The sequence below is a fragment of the Primulina tabacum genome, chromosome 16 (assembly GCF_025594145.1).
Source record: "Primulina tabacum isolate GXHZ01 chromosome 16, ASM2559414v2, whole genome shotgun sequence".
NCBI classification, from domain to species: Eukaryota; Viridiplantae; Streptophyta; class Magnoliopsida; order Lamiales; family Gesneriaceae; genus Primulina; species Primulina tabacum.
In genome coordinates this window covers 5,716,638-5,740,065 of record NC_134565.1, presented here as the reverse complement: position 1 = coordinate 5,740,065, position 23,428 = coordinate 5,716,638, and the positions used below count along the sequence as shown (strand labels likewise).

At 34.9% G+C, this 23,428-nt stretch overlaps 2 protein-coding genes across 7 annotated transcripts; both read left to right on the top strand.

The window, feature by feature from the left end:
• On the top strand, positions 1-10,487 carry LOC142528995 (uncharacterized). 6 transcript variants are annotated; one of them, XR_012815810.1, is made up of 8 exons: positions 648-869; positions 973-2,000; positions 2,867-3,052; positions 4,371-5,067; positions 5,148-7,464; positions 7,792-8,069; positions 8,731-8,847; positions 9,753-10,487. XR_012815810.1 is itself a non-coding variant. In XM_075634335.1 (7 exons), exons 2-7 carry the CDS (start codon positions 1,079-1,081, stop codon positions 7,819-7,821), a joined length of 4,122 nt encoding a protein of 1,373 aa, XP_075490450.1. In that variant the 5' UTR covers positions 647-869; positions 973-1,078; the 3' UTR covers positions 7,822-8,214. The 6 variants fall into 6 exon arrangements, 4 of the variants coding, with proteins under 4 accessions (XP_075490447.1, XP_075490448.1, XP_075490450.1 ...); XR_012815809.1 differs by having other exon boundaries at positions 9,748-10,487; XM_075634335.1 differs by lacking the exons at positions 8,731-8,847; positions 9,753-10,487 and having other exon boundaries at positions 647-869; positions 4,371-4,741; positions 4,772-5,067; positions 7,792-8,214.
• A 2,975-nt stretch (positions 10,488-13,462) lies between these two features.
• LOC142528305 (uncharacterized) lies at positions 13,463-17,447 on the top strand. Its single transcript, XM_075633347.1, has 5 exons — positions 13,463-13,924; positions 14,533-14,819; positions 14,985-15,639; positions 16,200-16,486; positions 16,650-17,447. The coding sequence occupies exons 1-5, from the start codon at positions 13,603-13,605 to the stop codon at positions 17,445-17,447; spliced, it is 2,349 nt and encodes a 782-aa protein (XP_075489462.1). The 5' UTR covers positions 13,463-13,602.
• The last annotated feature ends 5,981 nt before the right edge of the window (positions 17,448-23,428 follow it).

Here is a 23,428-nt window from a genome sequence, read left to right as displayed (position 1 = left end):
ATAATGCTTAGAGAAGGAATTCTTCAAGAGTAACTGATGCCTACTCAAAGGAATTCCCAAGCCAAGCCAATTACATATTCTAGGGTTTCCGGAACCGTGTAATATGCCAATTGGACGAAGGTTTTATCTCTTGATTAAATTCAGTGAGCTTTTGCGACTTTTATGCTTTGTTTATTTGTGGACGAAGGTGGAAAACTATTTGAATGTATACCTAGAAATGTTGCGGAGCCCGGAAAAATTTCTGTTTGATTATTGTTGTAGGGTTTTATTTGAAATGTTGATTGTCTGGGATTTAGTTTGTGGGAGTGGGAGATTGATAACGAAGTGATAAGTTTGCTTTTGTTTTCTTTGTTTGAGCAATTTGATCGGTTTCCTTTTCATGTGTGGATTAATTAGCTTTTTCAATTGGGAGAGATGGCTGAGTGGACTAAAGCGTTGGCTACTTCAGGTCTTTTAACTGAAATACACAAATCCACTGTATTAGTACCAGCTCTTCAATCTGAGTGGTTAATAATGCACGTGGCATGCTTAATCTACACTCATCTTCTTTATTGAATATCATCATCATCACAAACCTATTTAAGACTACGTTTTCCTTATACTGTTTTTTTTATTCTATGTAAAACTTGCATTTGGGACATTCTCCATGTTTGTAAATGTACTTTAATCTCTGTGGTAAAGTCAAGGTGATGACTTTTTCCCACTCCAAGATTTATACCTGGACATTGTATGGTCACTAATTCAGTAGTTTCGATGTTGATGATGACTGCTTTTGTATCTTCTATGATTTTGTGGTATGATTAAGATTACTAGTTTGATTTGCTGGTTGAACTAAAGCTTCTTGGAGGAATAACTTGTGGGATTTCAAGGTTTATTTGTGTTGCATTTCTCGAGATACTTCATCTCCTCTGAATATGTTAACAACTTTGCATTTCTTAACAATTTGTGATATTCATTCTGTTTTCGTTCCAGGGTGTTTCTTCAAAGGCATAGGTGAACGGCGTGCATGTCGTTGCTGTTATTGAGAGTCCTATAAGCTCTAGTTTGTTGGGATATGGCCTTTGTCTGACCTCTTCAGATGCATAGTCAAGATAAGTTCAATAGTCAGGTTGGGCGGGGTACTTATCTGGCCCCTTATGCATTTCAGCAAAATCCGGGTGGTGCGGCTGCTGCCCCTACTCCACTTCCGCCTCTTACTTTCCACCAGCGTCCACTTGGTTCACAAGCACAAACTATTAGACAAGCACATCCGACTTTCCCTCGTGCACCAGGCAGCCTTCCATTCTTAGGTACTCCGCCTGGTGCTCCTCATCAAGGTCCAATTGCGCATGTTCTTTCTAATGCAGTGAACTCTGGCCAATCTTATTTAACTCATAATCCACCTCCACCATTGCAAGGAAGTACCGAAATCTCTCATTCCTATCCAGCTCCTGAACCACAACGTTTCCCATGGAGTCATAGTGTTCCTCAAATTTCTCCAATGGTACCGATTCCTGCACCTAGGTCTTACCTACTGCCTAACTTGCAAGGGTTTGCAGGCCCACCCCTTCAACCCCCATCTCATCATGCTCCACGACCCCCTCTGCTGTCTTACTTGTCCACTTCTAGTTCCTCGATAACCAATCCATTAGTGACTTCTACTCGCCCGGGGTCTCAACATTCCTATCTACACTCTATAGGTCCCCTGCCACCTCCGCCATTGCCTCAACCACCACCTCCACCACCATTGCCCCCTTCATCTCCTCCTGGAGTTCCACCCCTTCCTCCATCTTCACCACCTAATCTTTCAAAGAATGATGGAATCCATGACTTGAAGCAGGACTCACCACATGAGAATGATTCAGAATCAAAAGATCATCTTTCTCCATTGAAACCTGCAAAGAATATAAATGCAAACAATGTCAATGTTATTTTTAATTCAACTGAAATTGTCCCTGTTCCGGAAGCAACAGATGCCACTTTTGCACATTCTCCCGCTGATTCTGACATGGATATGGAAGGTTAGCATTGGGTTTTTTCTTTCAATTAATATGATGCTGAGGTGTTGACATCTGAATTGATTACTTCATTTGGACATGTTTCTTCTGATGTTCCGTTCACCTTGAATCTGTTCCTAAAAAATTCATTTGGTTGCTTACAGTTTTTCAGTTGTACAAGTTATGCTATTGTTATAAATTGTATTTGGTTCTTTCTTACCATTTCTGATTTACTCCATCTGCACAGTGCACATAGTCCCAAACTCTCACATCCCTGAAGAGCTCTGACTTGACTATTTTTACCTGCAAATTATAGGCTTTATGCCCTTGTTTGTTAAATAAGATATTATGATGTATTATATGTCCTTTTAGATTCTCTAAGTCTGTGATTGCATTGCTGATAGATAATGATTTCCTGATGCCTGTAGTCAGTGAATTGGCATAATGTCCTACTTGAGTCAAATTGGGGCTACTCTTACTAAACTCATTTTGAATATCAACTATCAACCCTTTAGATGGTAAAACATTCTTTTCCGAATTTTTTCATGTTATTTGTTTTTTGGGGGTTAGAATTCTTTATTTGGCATTCTAATTATGAATTTTTTATATTTATCCATGGTTTTTGGTTAAGTTGTATTTCAAGTATAAGCTTTCAGATTTGTCAAGATGACTTATTCATTCGGCTCTTTTTGATGATTAGTTGTTTAAACTAATTTCATTGTGTTTTTTTAATAAAATAATTATAATTATTTTAACTAAACATGCATAATTTTCTACTGAAGCTGTGCGTGTATTGTTAGTGATTATTTTAACATGGTGAATATCGATGTAAGTTATCAATGGTGTACTTGCTATGACTGCTAATTTTCTGTTTTTCTATGGACATCTAGATGATATAACTCAGCCTGATGTGGAGAAGAGTTTCTTATCTAGAAATCTGGATGAGGAACGCCTTTCATTACCACAAGATTATGTTCACAATGAGCACGTGAAAGTTTCACAGCATCCTGGAGGACGTAGACCGTCTGAGGTTGCTCTAGTTGGAAGTTTACTTTATTCTGGATCCTCAGTGTTAGGTATTAAATTGGATCTTCTGTTTTTGTTCTTCTCATCTGAGGTAGAATCTATCCCCTTCCCATGAAAATTACCCGGACAGGTATCTTATTTCTGCCTGTTTCTCAAGATTCACTCATACTAAATTTCATCAATATTGATGTTTATCCAATTGATATACTTTTCCTTTCTGTTCTCCTCGTCTTTTCTACAGCCTTTTTTATTTATCTTTTTTGCTTGCTTCTGTATTTAAAAAGGCGTCAATTGTATGATGCCTTAAACAACTTCCCATTGAGATTTTTCTATATAAGATCACCATTGTTTACAATGATATTTCTTTTTGTTTTTGTTTTTTTATTCTTCCAAATTCATTCATTGATTGGCTCGATTTTCGCAAAAAGCATATGTTGATTTGATTCTTTGAACTTAATAAGATATTTCGATGTGGTTTGGTTTTTTGGTAGGAGATGATAGTCTAGATTTTAGGAGGAAAAACCTTGATTGAGTTGAGAAAGAGTTTTTTTGCATCTTTTCCTTCACCAAAAAATTTCTTGTGTTATATCCATTTTCTCTTGTTTTTGGACGAGGTGCACATGAACATATCAATTTTGGTTGAACATTAAATTCAACTTCATCTTTCACAGAATAAAAATAATAAATTAAAAAATAAACTATTTTGTAATCAGGTCTCGAACCTTTTTCCTACACGTAAAAAAACATTAAATTAAAAATAATAAAAAATGTGACATATATGCACGCAATGCGTGCAAAGGATCGCTAGTTTATATGATGGATTTTAGATATTAGTAATGGAGTAGCAGGTATATGAATTGAGAGATTTAAGTATAATCAGCAAAATAATTTTTTCTTGTGTTTCCAAACATATTCTGTTCCACATTGTTGAAAAATCTGAAGATGGATTTTGTGAAAGTGATGATTAAACTAATGAAAACATTATTACTTACAAGTAGCATCATGATTTCTGGGAGAAAAAAAATGTTAATTGTTGACTCATTCTTGTTCTGTCTAGAGATGATTTATGACCGGCAGGAACTAATAATCAGTCGTTAGGACTCTACCGGCGTAGGTAAATATCAGCTTTTTGTACCCTAACAATAAAGTAAGCGACTGCTTTAATCTTTCAGCCTGGCTAAACATGATTGTGGCATCTCGTCCTTCTAAATAATTAGTTAGCATACATAGGATCTCTTTTTTGTTACCCACAATGTGTAAATTGTTTTTTTCAACCAAACTGAGTGTTGATTGGTAAGAAGATAATTGAGGCTGATGTTAGAAGTTACCAAGTTTAGACACTTTCCACTCATGAGTTTGTGTCTGCAGGCCCTAAAATCCCATCATCTAGCGAAGGGCTTGTCACTGGGGATGCAATTTCTGAATTTAATGATTCAGCAAATGGAGTAAATGATATGGATGTCAATGCACAATTATTATCGTCTTCCCAACATGCAAATATCAGCCAACTTAACCTTCCAGTAGCTTCTGCAGATACTATTGGTGGGAAACTCTCCAATCAGCTTATTGGAACTGCAACTCCTTTTAAACTGTTGCAGGGATATGTTACCGATGATAGTTCTGGAAACGATGTAAAGAGTCCTTGTGGAGATATTAGCCATTCACAATTTGATACTGAAAAGAGGGATGATTTTGTGTCGGAGCTTGAGTCCAATAAACATTTGCCTTCAAAATCCACCGTTTTATCTTTTGCACCTGGGAAAACCGAGGAATTTTCTGATAGAAACCTAGGAGATCAGGGATCTATCAGGGTTGGAACCGATCTTGAAGATGCCGATAGTCAGAAGCCAAATATGAGAGGTAATGATGCTAAATTGAATGTAGATGAGTTTGGAAGATTAGTTAGAGAAGGTGTTGGTGACAGCGACACCAGCAATTCGCCACGATATACTCGGAGACATGAAAGGAGAGGCAGAAAACAGAGTAGAAGTCAAAGCAGAAGTCGCTCTCCACCTGATGGGAGAAGTCTATTTAGGAGAAAAGAGAGGCGCCACCAATATCGCAGGTTTGAGTCAGGTTTCAGTTGATTTTTTCTGTATAAGAGTACTTAAAATTCTTGCTGATTTTTTTTCTTTTTTCCATCAGATTGTCTCCTAAGAGACGACGAAGTAGGAGTAGATCGCCTGTTCTAAGGCGTGGCAGTGAGTTTGATGGAGATAAACTGAGACGTGGAAAGGGTCATTTTGCTGAATGCTTTGACTTTCTTCGCGGTAAATGCTATCGTGGAGTCACTTGTCGGTTTGCACACGACGAGTCCGACAAGAGTGAGAGATTGAGAAATAATAGGGGCCAACAACAGTATCAGGATACACCACCTGCTTTAGGAAATCACAACTCGCATTCGGAGAGAATCCCTGAGAAAAAATCAGTCCTCGGGAACGAAGTAGCGAATGATAAAGAGTTGACACTTCTTGAACAGACGCATGGGGTGAAGGAAGTAAAAAATAAAAAAGAACTGCCAGTTGATTCTTTTGCACACTTCCCTGATAAATTAAATTATGTACAATCCGCGTCCCCTTTAGTTGCTGATGTTGAGGCTAGAAATCTTTCAAGTTATTCTTCACCTGACATGGCCTTGGGTAACAAAAATTCTCGAATCCAAGAATCGCCTGCACAAATTTTATGCGAGAACCCTCAACTTGTTGACCAGAGAAGTAAACAGATTGGTGGTTCTTTAACTTGTGAATCTTCACCTGTTCAAGCATCAGCAGCCTTGTCAATCTATCTTCCTTCTGATAAACTTGAGCCAGCAGAGGATCCCATTGGGAATCTGTGGGTTGGTGGAAGCCCCAAAACAAAACCCTATTCAATTGATGACGTCCCACCCCTGTCCAGGAATTTGAATGATTCGTCTCCATCTATTACTACAAGCCCTTTGCAGCTACCTTTTACATTGCCCTCAGTCTCACACGTTACTAGTTCCCACTTTGGTCGAGGAATCCCCCAAAATCATAATTTGGTGTCATCTACGGCACCGTTTCTCTTGAAAAATGAGCAGAATTCTCCCTATCTGGCTCCAGTATCTTACCGACACCCTCATATTCCTGAGCCACCCAACACTTCGTCAAGCTCATTTATTCCACCACCTCCACCACGTCACACTCACTTGACTTTAAAGATAACAAGTGGGGATCGGAGCATTCTACTGGACCAACATATGCAACAGTCTTTACTGCCTCCAGGAAATGGTTCCTCATCATATGGATCTACACGGACCGATCCTTCGGAATTACGTACTCAATCTCAAACTTGTCAGTATCAAGCATACCCTTCATCTCGAGACCCTGATCAAATACCCCATAAAGCAGATCATAAGAGATCAAGCACTTTGTATGCGAGCAATCTAACGAGTAAGCAAGTTGAACGCCATATATCGGGAGAAGATTCTGCACATTCAGTACCGCACATGACTTTTTTACATTCTGTTTCTGGATCTGGACCTAAATCATTTACAATGTATTCACCACCAAGGGGAACAAATCCTTTTCTTGTTGGAAGTCTGCCTTCGAGCAGTAATCCTTCTGGTAGCTTACCATACTCGCAACAGAACTACTATGGCATGAATTCAACGTCGAGGATTGCTCCAGATTTTCTTGAGAGGAATCATCACGACTTTGTGGGACCTAGAATTTCAAATAATTTCAATCCTTGTGCATCCGCTTTTGATCATCCACCAAGCACCCGATTTGGTACAAATGCTTTGATCCAGGAAAATGGCAGATCATTTAATAATAAACATGATCCTCCGCTTGGTTTGAGCTCTGACCATGTCTATGGGTGCAAGTTCGGAAGTGTTAACTTGCCAAGTATGGATTCCTCATCAACTTCTGCTCAGTTAGCTGAGGGATTTTTGTCGAGGTCAGTTGGTAAAAAATATGATCCCCTATTAGACAGCATAGAGCCAGCTTCAAATTCATTTGGAATATCTGATCAGCAGAAAAATGGAACCACCGGTGGTTCTTATGATATTCATAGATTCAAACAGGAAGAAGATGCAGTTGTATCAGCCTATTATTCCCATGAAATTGAAGAATTTGGAGAGATGGCAGATGCAGAGGTGGTTGCTGTTGTGAATGGAAGCCCAGGAAATCCACACGTTACAGCTGAAGTGAACGCAGGAAAAAATAAGAATACTCTAGTTAAGGAATCTGGAAAATATAAGAAGGGAAAGGATTCCAGATCAACAAAACTTTTTAAGGTATCTATTGCTAGTTTTGTGAAGGAGGTTTTAAAACCGTCTTGGCGGCAAGGTAACATGAGCAAGGAGGCATTTAAGACCGTTGTCAAGAAAACAGTTGATAAGGTATCTAGTGCTATGAAGAGTCACAAAATACCAAAATCTCAGGAAAAAATTATCCACTACATTGATTCATCACGAGGAAAATTGACCAAGCTTATCATGGTATGCCTTTTTTGGAAACTGAGATTTGATTTTCTAGATTTAGTTTGTCTGTTTGCTGTTAAGTCTTCAATTTTAATGTTTCCATAATATCATTGCAAAGTGTCAATGATAATGTTAACCGTACACTTCATTTTTGTTCTTTATGTGTCTACTTAAAGAATATACTTGTTATGGAGCCTGATTGTATGTTTTCTATGATAGTATCATTTATTGTTCGTGATGACACGGATAAATCACACTAACTATCCTTATAGGAAAGTTTCCTCTCTTGTTTAATTAGAGTCATTCAATTTTTAAATGCTCCATTTTTATGGTACTTTGTTGCAGGGGTATGTTGACAAGTATGTCAAGACATAAAACCTGACTTGTGATGGATCCATTGGCGAAGACTGGAAACTGATGGCAGTCTTGCACAAGCCCTCACGTTTGATTTGTGATTCGGAATTGGGTGGTTTAAAATGAATATGGTCTTTGACAGTGCCTTTGAAAGGGATACTTCAGCTTCTAATGCTAAATTATCCGAGGAAGATGAATAATAGTCAAGCATTTTAGAGCCATACTTCGTACCAGTAATATATCAATGTAGATTTTATAAAAGTTACGAGGTATTTTAACTCGAAAGACTCGAATGTAATGAATTATTTTCTAGGCTGCTTTTTTCCTTGTTGGGTCATACATGATTTTCGTATCATGTATGGTGCTGATGAATATTTTTGGGTATGCAGTTCCGTATGGAGTTCTATTGCATGATTTTATTTTCTCAAATATTGCATGATTTTATTTTCTCATATATTGCATGATTTTCTTTGCTCAAAATGTTCCCCTTACAATCTACAATTGCCAATAATTTTTCCCTCATGTATTTGGTTTGAAGTATAAAGGTCTGCGAAATTTACATCTAGACATAATCCCACAGCAAAGATTATACTTTGTTAAGTAATTTTGAATAAGGAAATATTCTTGTTGTGGAGGATCTGAAGCAATCATACCTTTTCTATTCCTCTATTAAATTTAGTTAATTCGTAAATATTACTATTAGGGCTTTAGAATTTCATATACCACAAATTTTATTTCGTGTTTCTTGGTCATGCATGCAATTGTCTCAACTATAAGTACTCCATTTCTTTTTTCGAGCTGCTTTCACTTGAAATCAGGTACCAGAATTTCTTTCCTTACCTGGCTTGTGCCAGGTATCTGACAAAGACTTTAATATCAATGCATCTTAGAAAATGTGTCTAATGCTGATTTGTTCATTATCGAATGTAGAATTCGAATAATTGCCTTTTGAGGGGCTGAAGACTTGCTTCTATCCTTATGTTGGAGGCCACATTTACAAGGATTCCCATGATATTAATTGAGCACCCGAATATGGCTCGATCAGAGGTACATTCATCGTTTTTCTTATGTAGAACCAAGCCTTCAGCGTTTAAGTATATCGACTGTTTGTGAGTTAAACCGCAGTTTCATCACAATGGCTTGTTAGTTTTCTCATGGTTTCAGATGCTTTATTTCTTAGCTTGTTCACTTGTTTCCATCTTTTCTAGATTTTATTAAAGTAAACAACATTGAGATTTCTTGGTGTAATAAAATGGCTCTTTTGTTGCTTGATCATATGATAGTGAATTCGTGCTTCACAGCCTCACAGGGACCTCTTTATGCCATAAATTTGTTCTTTTTATGATATGGATTTAACATTTAATAATATTGTTTCATTATTGGCATTTTAGAACAAATTGATGATTCAAATCTTTCAACATGGTTTAGTTTGGGCATCGGGGATGGTGGATATGTATATTTCACTGGATGTGTATATTTTGCATGAGCTCGAATCACTGGTTCCAGAACTAATGGCTGGCTATCATATCCGTTGTTTTCTTTCCACAACATTTTATTTCTCTGCGTGTGTTTGGAGGATGTTTTATTTTAGAAAAGATGTATTTGAGAGGATGTACTATCTTAGAAAGATGAGGTTTTTTTGGTTTCACGTCCCATCCCTGTATTTGATGAATTTGACACTTGCCTTCCATGTAGTTTATAAATATTGATCTTGATAAGGGAGGTAAGTCTCAATAGCAATAAATAGGGGGGTTTGAATGCAAAAATCCCTATTGGAACTTACAATTTCAAATTGTTAAGAATTGCTGTTAGTTGTTACATTACGCTCCTGTCCTGGTCTCCTGGATTATCTGATACATTATTATATCAATCGTGATCAATGAGTGACTTATCTTTAACATTTGCATATATTTGGATGTTCTGGTGTTGCACCCTTGCCAAAATAAGATCAGAGACATCCCTTGTTAGCGGAGACATCCCGGAGTAAGGCAGAGAGTTGCAGAGTGTCCAGCTAAAAATTTAAAGTGGTCTCAATTGCTTCGCAAGTTCTCTGAGTCCAAACTGAGTAATTCTATGCTTGGGTGAGAAGGATAAACTCAAACACTTGGATGATGTCTTGGCTGTGGAATCTGATGGTTTCAGAAATAAGCCATATATTGGATGTTCATAAGATATTCCCAAGAGATTTGGGATCCTGTCAAGGTTACCTATTTCGAGGTTCGTAACGCCCATGAAACGAGGAAATTGGTCAATTGCTGGATATGTCAATATAGTGCAAACTTTATCGCTATGATGGATCACAATACATATATGAAGTGCATTGATGCTACAACCATTCTCAAGAGGTTCGTTGAAAACCAAATTAAATATGCTGACTTTATTGCTATATTAAACCATGACTCTTGTGTAGCTCAACTCTGGTGCGATTAGAATCACTGCCAAGTTTTTTTATTGATGCAAAATAGGTGTATAGTTTAGCAACATAAGAAATGAAATCATCAGAGGGTCATCGAGGGGGCTGACCTGATACTCATCGTCGGCGGAATTAGCAGTAGAAAGTTTTCTGAGTCATATGCAGGGGCCTCTGCTGCTCGTAGTTGTATCTAAATGGTTCATTTATTTGTTAGTAAAAATTGTTCAGATATTATTTATTGACTAGTTGAATATTGTCTTGTTCTTGCATAAAATCATCCTTTCATCTTCTTTAAAGTTGTCGAACATGCAATAAAAAGAAAAAAAAATGACTCCAACTTTGTCAATTCTTGAAGACAATTAGGTTATAAGATATTTATTTCTTGATGGTTCTATTCAAAGTTGGCTGGTGGAAAGTTTGTTTCCGAGTGTGAAATTTAAAAAAAAAAATGAATGTGGAATATATAAATATCGATAATTTTCTGAAAAAAACAAGATTACTATTATTAGATATGAACGAATTTGAGCCTGTTAAATACACAGATAAATAAATAAATAAATAAAATTAATTTGAGCTTATTAAATCACATTAAATAAAATTTCGAGCAATTAAATCTCATTTATAAAATAAATAAATAAAATTTTGGGCCATTAAAATCAAATAAATAAAATTTCGAGATTCCAGGGTGATTAAATTAAATACAAACTTTCAAAAAATATATATATAAATACACAAGGAGATTAAATTAAATACACAAATAAGAAAATAAATAAAATTAAAGGGCCTTTGGACCAACCAATTTAAGCCCATTAAATCACATGAAATAAAATTTCGAGCCATTAAATTAAATAATTAATTAAATTCAACGGGGAGTCATTGGACTAATTAATTTGAGGCCATTAAATGAAATAATATTTCGACAATCAAATCACATGAAATGAACACTTTAGATTTCAAGTTGATTAAATTAAATTAAATACACAAGAAGATTAATTAAATACACAAGGACTTTAAGGTAAATTCACAATCGATAATTATCTATAATATATAATTCTGAAAAACAAAAAAAGGGTAAACTAAATTAATGTATACAAGAGGTTAAAATTTAATAAAAGCTAATTAAAATATTAAATTTAATAACAATTTTAATGCCATTTTAAATTAGTATGAACATTATTGTCTATTAAAAGAATTTTAGTTGATAATCGTTTGTCATAATGGAATGTCTGTCTGGTCGAGGTTCCTGAATATTTGGGGGTTGAATTAATTTGGATAAACAGATTGTTCCTAGATTCATGGTGATTGATCATTTAAGGTCAAATGATGAGGTCCGTCTGAGAAATCTAGTTAAATTTGGATAAATATATGCAACATTCTTTACTGCATCCAGACATAAAACCCGACTTGTGACGGATCCACCGGCGGAGACCGGAAACTGATCACAAGCTCTCACATTTGATTTGTGATTCAGAATTGTGTGGTTCGAAATGAAAGGGATACTTCAGCTTCTGAAGCTAAAATTGTCACGCCCCGAGCCCGGGCCCGCGGCTGCGTGACTGCACAATGAGCCCCTATAGCAACTACTTCGTATTCGTCCTCGCTTTACGAAAATGATTAATCCAAGTTGCTATAGAAGTCCATTGCAAGCCATTATAAACTCATTTTTAAATATTTCATTTTTAAGATGTGGGACAAGGGTATCACAATCACCCCTCCTTCAGAACGCGACGTCCTCGTCGCGGCCTGATCCCTTGATCCACCAGCACTGAGAATCTAGAGGTGGCTCCTACAGGTTCAAGAGGTGGCTCCCGTCATTTAACACTTTGCCCATGCACGTAGCACTTTGCCCCGCGTAGCACTTATTTCTCGGTGTTCCATGCCGGTGACCGGCTCTGATACCATTTTGTCACGCCCCGAGCCCGGGCCCGCGGCTGCGCGACTGCACAATGAGCCCCTATAGCAACTACTTCGTATTCGTCCTCGCTTTACTAAAATGATTAATCCAAGTTGCTATAGAAGTCCATTGTAAGCCATTATAAACTCATTTTTAAATATTTCATTTTTAAGATGTGGGACAAGGGTATCACAAAAATAATCTGAGCCAGATGAATAATAATCAAGCATGTTAGTTTCGAGCCAGTGATATATATCAATGCTAATATTTTCTTGTTTTTGTGATATGGATATAATATTTAAGAGTATGTTTCTTGTGAGACAGTCTCACGAATCTTTATCTGTCTGACCGCTCAATCCTACCGATATTCACAATAAAAAGTAATACTCTTAGCATAAAAAGTAATATTTTTTCATATACGACCCAAATAATAGATCCATCTCACAAAATACGACCCGTAAAAACATCTCACACCAGTTTTTGCCTATATTTAATGATATTGGCATTTTAGAACATATTGATCGGTTCAAATCTTTCAACAGGGATGTGTATATTTCACATGAGCATCACTGATTCCAAAACCATTGGCAATAATTTGTAATTTACAACCCCATAGCTTTTATAGATTTAGGCTTTTTATTCATCAAAGCCCAACAATTTGAAGTTTAAAATTTAGATAAGAATATTAAATAAGATTTTAAAATATTAAAATTCTAAAGATTATGTTAAGATTATCTACGCTTTAAACAATGTAAGCATCAATTTTTTATTTTTTATAAATGTTCATATTTTCTTTCTAATCATTTAAACTTGAAAATTTAAATAAGAATATTCAATAAGATTTTAAAATATTTAAATTCTAAAGATTACGTTAAGATAAGATATGCTTTAAACAATTTAACCATTAATTTTTTTTTATTTTTTATTTATAAATATTCATATTTTCTCTCTAATCATTTGAACTTGAAAATTTAAATAAAAATATTCAATAAGATTTTAAAATATTAAAATTTTAAAGATTACGTTAAGATAATATACGCTTTAAAAAATTTAAAGGGTATATATATATTTTCGAGGTTCGTAACACCCGCGGAACATGAAACTTGGTGAATCGTTGTTTACAGTGCAGACTTTATCGCAAGAGTTGGATTCATGATATATATATATATATATATATATATATATATATGTTGGCAAACTTTATCGCAAGAGTTGGATATATATTGGATATAATTGATCTATATATATGTTGGCAAACTTTATCGCAAGAGTTGGATATATATTGGATATAATTGATCTCCTAATCGAATACTGATACCAACTTTGTTTTAGATATAAATATCACCAACAAAGACAAAGATTGGTAACAAGCATTCAAGATCCTTGAACATTTGAAATTTTTTTTGTACGCTCAAAATCTAAGTTACAAGCATTCAAGATTCTTGAACATCTTCGTCCAGAATTGATTTTTGAACCTTCAGAATTTAAGTTTCTCATGGAGTTTAACCACGAGTTTCCATTGCCCACCGACTCGAATCGTGAACGAGCTTCGAACATCCATAGAGATTCAACTCCGGAAGAATTTTTAAGTAAAGAAAGCTATGGAGCAAACATTAACAAACCCTTAATTAGTTATCACAGAATATATCCAGATGGAGAATATATTCCAGTCATGCTTTCCCCATCGTATGGATTTTGTCCGGAAGACGACCAACTCATTGTGGACTACTTGAACAAGGAGATCAATAAAGAGGATGCTCCATACAACCGTATCCCCAAGGTCAATATTTATAATCATACTCCCGAGGAGTTGGCTGGTAAGCACGTTTGTTTCACTTGTTTTCGAATATCTGTTAACATATAAGAGGCCTTGCATGTTAATTTTAATTACACGCAACATTATATATAAATTTGACAAAGAAATAAAGAAATATTTTTTAATGTCTAGATATAAAATCTGAATAAAATATATATGCGTCAAAACTTTTGTGAAAGAAACTTCAATATGATTTTTAGTTTATGCGATAAAGTAACTTTGAAATTTGTACTTTCGAATGATATTTCTTAAATGCTTATTTATTTCTAATTTCTGAAAACAATTGTAACTTTAGACTGCCGTTAATTCATTCTTTCAACTTTATTTTTAAGCTTAATTTTGTGGTTACCAAGCAAAAAATTAACAAGTTCTTAATATATGTTAAAATATAATGTAAATTATAAAAAATAATATTGCTAGTTACCATTTTTTCAATTTACTGAATACGTTGAGTAATGATTTAATTGTTTAGTTGTGTTAGCTAAGCTCTTATCCTTGGATATTCTTTTTTCCCTAAAAAATAGGGCTCTTATGTTCGGATTATGCTTTGTGTTTAACCCTTTCTTGTAAAAGTGTTCCAATGATGTTATTTGTTGAGCTTTGTCACAGAGTTGCATCAGAGTTTGAGAAAAAATGAATGGCACTTCTATTCCCCGAGAGATCGGAAGTATTTTAATGGTAGTAGGCCGAATCGAGCAGCTGGTAACGGGTTTTGGAAGGCTAGTGGAGCTGATAAAAAAATATATCGCGATGGCAAATCTGTTGGATCCAAGATGTGTTTAGTCTTTTACCAAGGGACGCCCAAACAAAGCATCAAGACTACTTGGATCATGTATGAGTACGTGGCTGACCAGCCTCAAAGACGTCGTCTTCCGAATGGCACGGATGATATGAGGGTAAGTAAGCGCTATTCCAATTCGATCTTTTGCAAAATCTGGTGCCATGTTTTTTGCTATATGAACTGATTAATGTTGCATTCCCACTTGTTATGAAGCAACTCTTTTTTTCTTTCTTTCTTTTTTTTCGCACAACGAAATTGTGTTTCCTTACTACTCTTGCAGCTAGATGACTGTGTTCTGTGTCGGATTTACAAGAAACCCGAGTATTCACCAAAAGAAGAGAAAGGGGCTGATGCTTCACAGTGTGGCGAAATTGCTGCGAAACCGGAAGCCTGCGAGTCATCTGAAAATAAGGAACAAGTAAACCCCATGCGTGTGAAAACTGAACACGAGGGTACCAATCAGCAGCAAAATCTTCCGGTGATACAGCCAAGTCTTCAAACACAGCAGCAGAATCTTCAAGTGCCACAACAGAATCTTTCAATGTCGCAGCTGAATCAGCATGCAATGCATTACAGACTCTGGCGATGGGGTTACAATCTTAGAGCACAACTTGATTTTCATCTGGAAAAAAATCCAGAAGTCATGCTACAACCGAATCTAGAACGAGCTTCGAATATCCAAAGAGCTTCAACTCCAGAAGAAGTTTTATGTAAAGAAAGCTATGGACCGAACAACAAACCCGTAATTAGTTATCACAGAAGATACCCAGATGGAAAATACGTTGCAGTCATGCTTTCCCCGGGGTTTGGCTTTAATCCGGAAGACAACGAACTCATTGTGGACTACTTGAACAAGGAGATCAATAAAGAGTATGCCCCATACAACCGTATCCCCAAGGTCAATGTTTATAATCATACTCCTGAGGAGTTGGCTGGTACGTACGTTTGTTTCATTTGTTTTCGAATATCTGTTAATATATAAGAGGCCTTGCATGTTAATTTTAATGACACGCAACATTATATAATATAAATCTGACAATGAAATAAATATATATTTTTTAATGTTTAGAAATAAAATCTAAATAAAATATATATGCATCGAAACTTTTGTGAAGGAAACATTAATATGATTTTTAGTTTATGCCATAACATAAGCTTGAAATTTGTAAATATTTTTTAAACGCTTATTTATTTCTAGTTTCTGAAAACAATTGTAATTTTAGACTGTCGTTAATTCATTCTTTCAACTTTATTTTTTAGTTTTCGTGGTTATTAAGCAAAAAATTAACAAGTTCTTAATATATGTTAAGATATAATGTAAATTATAAAAAAAGATTTTAAGAGTAATGATTTAATTGTTTAGTTTTGTTAGCTAAGCTCTAATTCTTGGATATTCTTTTTTTCCTAAATTATGTGCGCACGGATTATGTTTTTGAGTTTAACCTTTTTATTATAAAAGTGTTCCAATGATGTTATTTTTCGAGCTTTGTCACAGAGTTGCATCAGAGTTTGGGAAAAGATGAATGGTACTTATATTCCCCGAGAGACCGGAAGTATTTTAACGGGAGTAGGCCGAATCGAGCAGCGGGTAACGGGTTTTGGAAAGCCACTGGAGCTGATAAAAAAATATATCGCGATGGCAAATCTGTTGGATCCAAGAAGTGTTTAGTCTTTTACCAAGGGAAGCCCAAACAAAGCATCAAGACTATTTGGATCATGCATGAGTACGTGGCTGACCAGGCTCAAAAACGTTGTCTTCTGAATGGCACTGATGATATGCGGGTAAGTAAGCAAGCGCTATTCCAACTTGATCTTTTGCAAAATTTGGTGCCAAGTTTTTTGCTATATGAACTGATTGGTGCTGCATTCCCACTTGTTATGAAGCAACTCTTTTTTTTTTTTTTTTTTGCCCATGACGAAATTTTGTTGCTTGCTACTATTGCAGCTAGATGATTGTGTTCTGTGTCGGATTTACAAGAAATCCGAGTATTCACCAAAAGAAGAGAAAGGGGCTGCTGCTTCACAGTCTGGTGAAACTGCTGCGAAAACGGAAGCCTGCGAGTCATCTGAAAATAAGAATCAAGCAACCCCCAAGCGTGTGAAAATTGAACGCGAGGGTACCAATCAGCAACACAATCTTCCGGTGCTGCAGCCGAATCTTCAAATGCAGCAGCAGAATTTTCCAATGATACAGCCGAATCTTCCAACACAGCAGCACAATCTTCCGGTGATACAACGAAATCTTTCGATGCCGCAGCAGAATCTTCAGATTATAGAGCAGAATCTTCCAACACCGCAGCAGAATCAGCAGGTAATACAATACAGTCTCCAGCCACAGAGTAACTATCTTGGTGGACAGCTTCGTTTTCGTCCAGAAAGTATTCCAGAAGAGGCAAAACCCATCATGCTACATCCGAATATTCCAACATCACAGCCCATAGAAAGTATTCCAAAAGAGGTAAACCAATTCAATTTCGACAATATCAGAAACGGCCACGAAACTGTTTGTAACTCGACTCCCATGGACACGCTTGGAAATTCAACTTATCCACCCTTATTCCATAATGGGTTCAGATACAACGACTTGTATCCTCTTTCATCATTGGACTCCTTCGATCCAATCCCCCCGTGGCTTTACAACAATGATCATCCTCAAGATGGCTCTTTGATACAGGGAGATGAATTAGTTTTTCCAAAGGCCGAGACAAGCACCAAAGCTTGTAATCCTAGAGAGAAATCTTGAATTCAAATTTTCTGCTTTCAGTTTTTTTTCTTTTTTTTGGTTCTTCATATGAATATGATTTGGACGTGTTGATGAAGCTTTGACATTCTTGGAACCTCCTTTCTTCTGCAATATTATATTTGATACACAATAGCTTACACTTGCCTTTTTAGTTACTTTCTTGCTAATCAAATAGAAAAAATGTGGGATTCTGCAGGGTACTTTCATTTGTAAGTGGATGACATTACATTTGTGTTTGGTTAGCAAATTAGTAGATGTGATATATCATATAAAATTTTAACACGAAATATGTCCAAAGGCGATCGATTGTTGCACCAACACCACTGTGGAATTAAATTTTTTTCCCACATTCCCAGGACAGTTATTTTAAATCAAATCAAATCAATTAGCGCTCAAAAAATTAAATAAAATAAGAGATAATCTGCCGCCATCGATCGTCGATTTCATTTCTTATGTAGCTAAATGATAAACCTATGTTGCATCAATAAAAAACTTGGCAGTGATCCTAATCACACCGGAGCAAGCACGGGGACGGTCATCGAGGGGCCGATACTCGTCGTTGACGGAAGTAGCAGTACAAAATTTTCGTAGTAATATCATCTACTGCTCCTAGTTGTAATTTGTATATATAGTAACTTGGATATGTTTTTGTTTTAATCTTCCGATTAAATTGTTCAGATATTATTTCTTGACGAATTGAGTAATGTCTTTGTTCTTGCATGAAATCATTCTTTAAAGTTGTCGAACATGCAATGCAATAAAAAGAAAATTAGCGTAAAGACCATTAGGTTATATGCGTGTGTATAGCTTGCTGGTTCTATTCAAAATTAGCTTGAAATTAATATTTTGTTATGTTACTCCTTTTTGTAATAATTGTAAGCCGGAATAAAAATGTTTAGAAGATGGAATTTATGTTCATCTTTAATTCAAATTTCGAATTTTTAAGAAATTAAAGACCAGAAAAAAACCATAATCTATTATAATTATAATTATAATAGTTATAAATATTTGTGAAAGGACCTCTACGCCCTTGTAAAATTGATGTACGTTTATTATGCCTTTTAATATTTAATTCTTTATTGATTATTAATTATATTATTTATAAGTGGTATATACCATTTCCATTTGTGAAAAATACCCTTGTCCTTGTAAAGTTAACGAACAAATGTACATTTATTGGGGTTTAAATTTTATTTAGTTATTATTTGTTTATTTATTCATTAAAATTAGCAATTGAAGATTTAAAAATGTTAAATACTATTTGTATTACGTGTTTGATGTATCAGTAATAAGCACAAGTGTATCCAAGGATTAATAATATATAAGAGGTAAAAACTTGTGTGAGACGGTCTCACATGTCATATTTTGTGAGACATATCTCTTATTTGAGTCATCCATGAAAAAGTAATATTTTTTATGCTAAGAGTATTACTTTTTATTGTGAATATCGATAGGGTTGACCCGTCTCACAGATAAAGATTCGTGAGACCGTCTCACAAAAGACCTACTCTATATAAGGCATCTGACATTACATCTTTAAAATATTTCAATTACTAGTTAAATATAAGAATTTTTATTTTTTTATTTTATAATTTTGTAGATTATATGTAGATGTGAATGATGATCGATAGTTGTTCCAATTCAAATTTACAGAACCAAAACTCAACTTTAATTACTTAGAGAAATAAAACCCGAAAATGCAAATATAGATAAACCATTTTGGCAATATTCCCTTTTTTTCAAGTTTATTAGTCACTCTCTCCCTGAAATCTAACCTAGTTCTGCTATCCTGATTTCTTCTCTGAAATTGTCAACATGTATTTTTTCAAGATAGAAATTAAGTTGCCAACTTAGTCAACAAATGTATCGGAGAATTTATAATAATAGTATGAGAATGTCTCTTGTGAGAAGGTCTCACGAATTTTATCTGTGAGATGGGTCAATCCTACCGATATTCACAATAAAAAGTAATATTTTATCATGGATGACCTAAATAAAAGATCCGTCTCACAAAATACGACCCGTGAAACCGTCTCACACAAGTTTTTGTCTAATAGTATTTTATAATATTAATCGCATGAAATTAATAGTCATTAATATTAATTTACAAAAGAACTATTTTGATATAAAATTAATTATCCATAATATGTAATTCTGAAGAAAAAAATATATACACACATCTTTATATATATAGGAATTTTAAAAAATTTAACAAAAGCATAAGTAAATTAAATTTAATAACAATTTTAGTGCATGTTTTAATATTAATATGATAATTATTGTTCATTAAGAGAATTTTAATTGATAATCGTTTGTCATTATATGTGTTCCATTTAATACAAAGTAATTGACAACCGAACTAAATTCACTTATTTGCTTCTTTATATTGTTGCTTGTTGAAACAAATAACACTATATTTATTATTAGCACCAATGTTTTCAAAACCAGACTGGTAAGTCCGAGGACCTATTTTCGGTCTTGTCCGAACATCGATTAAAAACCATTTGACTGGTCGTACTGGATCATAAATTTTAATTTTTTTAAAATCGATTATTTATTTTTATTTTAATAAAAAGTGTTTTTTATATTTAAAATTTTATTTTTGGTTTTATATAATTATTTTGATTTTGAAAAATATCAGAAATATTATTTTAGTAATATTAGATCTTAATTTGATTGATTATTTTTTAGAAATATTACTTTAGTATTATATCATAACTATATATGTTATCTGATTATATATGTTAGATCGAAAATAACAGAAATAAAGAGGCAAGAAGTTGTTTATAGAAATTCGAAGTGTAAGCTTCTATTTCTCCCTTTCTCATGTTTCCAGAAGGTTTCCACAAGAAGATGTAATCGGTACAACAACTTGTACATACCAACTTCAGCTCGGTTCCACAATCATAATGAGCTGAAACTCTTAACACTCTTTTCTTCAACTTGATCTTTTCAGAAACATGCTTTTGATAGTTACAATTTATTCTCACAGTACACCAATACTCGTGTGTAAAAGATAAGTGAAAATACAAAGTGCACAATATTGATCCTTAATCGATCTGATGAAAAACTGAGTGTGTGAAATAGTAGCTTAAAGATGAATCTTTTGAGGGTTGCTGTGCGATTTGAATACATGATGAAAATTTATAAAAAAATATTAGTTTTTTCGAGAGCTCTTTAGTCTTGACGTATTTCTTATTTATAGATGTTGGTCCCTAACGACAATATAAATATATCCAGTACTCACAGATGTGATGGGTAGCCGCTATTTATGCGGATGTAGCCACATCTCCTTGTTGTTTTGTCAAATATAATATTGGCTATTTCAAATTCTTTGGACACTAGGTGAAAGGAATAACCAACTGATCTTCTTTCATATAATGCTTTATCTAATTTAAACACGTAATTAGATAGTACATGATTCACAAATCCAGAAGGTTGTTCAACAAACACATCTTATTGTAATAGATATTTAAGAACTTAAATGCACTTTTAACATTCATATGATATATTTTTAAGTTCTTAAACACAACGTACATAAGCAAAAAATCTTCTTATGGCTTTTAATCTAGCTACTGCTGCACATGATTAATCGAAATCTATTCATTCTTCTTGATTATATCCTTGTGCTACTAGTTCAGCTTTATTTCTTATCACGATGTCATTTTCATTAAGTTTATTTCTGAAAACCATCTCGTTCCTATAACATATGATCTGAGAATGATAAGTGCAATTTTTGCACTTAAATTATCCTCATAATGCATATAGATTGCTAGTTTTCTTGGATAGAATTATGCGGTATTATTATTTTTGATGTACTTACAGGAATAAAGGGGAAGCTACTACATGGGCGTAAAAAGGATCGAAAATGACGCTTAGAAGAAAATAGTGAAAATGGCTCTCTATTGAAGACAGCAAGACTCGCGCATATGCGCCGGTCTAGGGCGCGCAAATGCACGAGAGAAGAAGCTCCATACAGAAAGAGGTGCGCATATGCGCGGGACTTGGTCGCGCATATGTGCGCGGCGCAATATTCAGAATTAAATAGGTTTCGTCGTGGGCATAGGAGGGTGCTCTGAAAATTGTGACACAGCCGACATATCATAGGGCGAAGGGAAAAAGCGAGAACCAACGACGGAGCGCGAAGAACAGAGTATAAAGACGCTGAATCCGGACACGGAGACGCACTTTCATCTCTCTTCAACACGTTTCTAATTCGGTTCTTTACTTTTACGTTTTAATAATTACAAACAGGTTTTGCACGTTTCTAATTCGGTTATTTACTTTTACGGTTTAATGATTACAAACAGGTTTTGTTGTGATCTAGATTTGAGCATGAACTAATTTTATTTTCTAGATATTGACGTAGTCGTGGTCGAACCTATGTTATTGACGTTTTGAATTTTCATTGAATTAATTCATCTTGTTTATTTGTGATTTCTTGTCTTTAATGCTTTTGGATTACTGGCCATAATTCGACTGATCTAATAATTGAGATCTAACACTCGAAAGAGGGGATTAAAATTAGGACAGGGGAAATCACATCGTCAGATGTTTAGAACGTGCAAAAGACGTATAACTTTTGGCGAATCCATAAGAGAACCTTGTTGGCATTTATTACGTGTTACATGATTTTGAATAGACATATTAAAATCGGTAATAGGTAATACAATTCTATTTATCACTTGAAAAAGGGAATAGAAAATATTGTGAGTTCTTGGTTAATAAATATGGTGCAAATTAAAAATATGTTAGACGATTTTAATTTAGCATAGGGGAGACTCGACGAAATCATATCTCTAGATTGCTTTACTCACTGAATCTCGACTGTGTGCATAAGATTTACATAATTCATTATTTTATCTGAATTGATTATAAACCAACTTTTTGATTTTTCTAAATAAAGTTGAACTATGTCAATTATGGTACTTAATATACAATTTTAAATAATTACTCTTCGTGGGATCGATATCTGTACTCATACCAGTACTAAAACTTGACACCGTACACTTGTGATAGTGAAAATACGCAACAAGTTTTTGGCGCCGTTGCCAGGGAGTAAAGTATTTAATTGCCTATTGATATCATTACTAAGTAGTATTGATTTTAAGTTTAGACTTTATTTTATTTTATTTATTTTGTTAATCTATAATCTTTTCTGTTTTGCAGTGCATGCGAAGATATAAAAATCCCGACTTGCTGATTTTTGATCCGGAAATCGAAAGAACTGCAAGGAGATTAAGGAAAGCAAGGAGAGACGAAATTAAAGCAATGGCTGAAAACAGAGATAATCAGAATGAGCTCCCAAGAGAGGTGCCAATCCGAGAACATTTCCGCCCAGTCATCAACGCTCACTACTCTGGAATAGCTCGCGGAACCATTGCTGCTAACAACTTCGAGCTAAAGCCCGCACTCATTAACATGGTTCAACAGAACCAATTTGGAGGAGCAGCCACTGCAAATCCCCATCTTCACCTAAGAACTTTTCTAGAGATTACAGACACGGTAAAAATTAACGGTGTTTCTGATGAAATTATTCGATTGCGTCTGTTTCCGTTTTCTCTTAGGGATCAAGCAAGGAGTTGGCTCCAATCTCTATCTCTGGGAAGTATTACTATATGGGCAGATTTGGTCACGAAGTTTCTATCAAAATATTTTCCTCCAGCCAAGTCTGCTCAGCTGAAAATAGATATCACCAACTTCAGGCAGAGAGAATTTGAGGTGTTATATGAGGCTTGTGAGAGATACAAAGAATTACTCAGGAAGTGTCCGAATCATGGATATGCAGATTGGGTGCAGATTGAGTTATTTTACAATGGTTTAAATGGGCCAACTAGAGGAAATGTGGATGAAGCCGCCAGAGGTACTATTTTTTCTAAAACACCTGATGAGGTTTATGAATTGCTTGAACAGATGACCATTAACAGTTACCAGTAGCTAAGTGAGAGATCTGGATCAAGGAAACCTGCTGGAGTGTACGC

Coding starts and splice junctions, on each gene's coding strand:
- LOC142528995 (XM_075634332.1), top strand. CDS start 1,079: ATGCATAGTCAAGATAAGTTCAATAGTCAGGTTGGGCGGGGTACTTAT. Junction 2,001..2,866: donor TTCTGACATGGATATGGAAG/GTTAGCATTGGG, acceptor ATGGACATCTAG/ATGATATAACTCAGCCTGAT. Junction 3,053..4,370: donor TTCTGGATCCTCAGTGTTAG/GTATTAAATTGG, acceptor TTGTGTCTGCAG/GCCCTAAAATCCCATCATCT.
- LOC142528305 (XM_075633347.1), top strand. CDS start 13,603: ATGGAGTTTAACCACGAGTTTCCATTGCCCACCGACTCGAATCGTGAA. Junction 13,925..14,532: donor TACTCCCGAGGAGTTGGCTG/GTAAGCACGTTT, acceptor GCTTTGTCACAG/AGTTGCATCAGAGTTTGAGA. Junction 15,640..16,199: donor TACTCCTGAGGAGTTGGCTG/GTACGTACGTTT, acceptor GCTTTGTCACAG/AGTTGCATCAGAGTTTGGGA.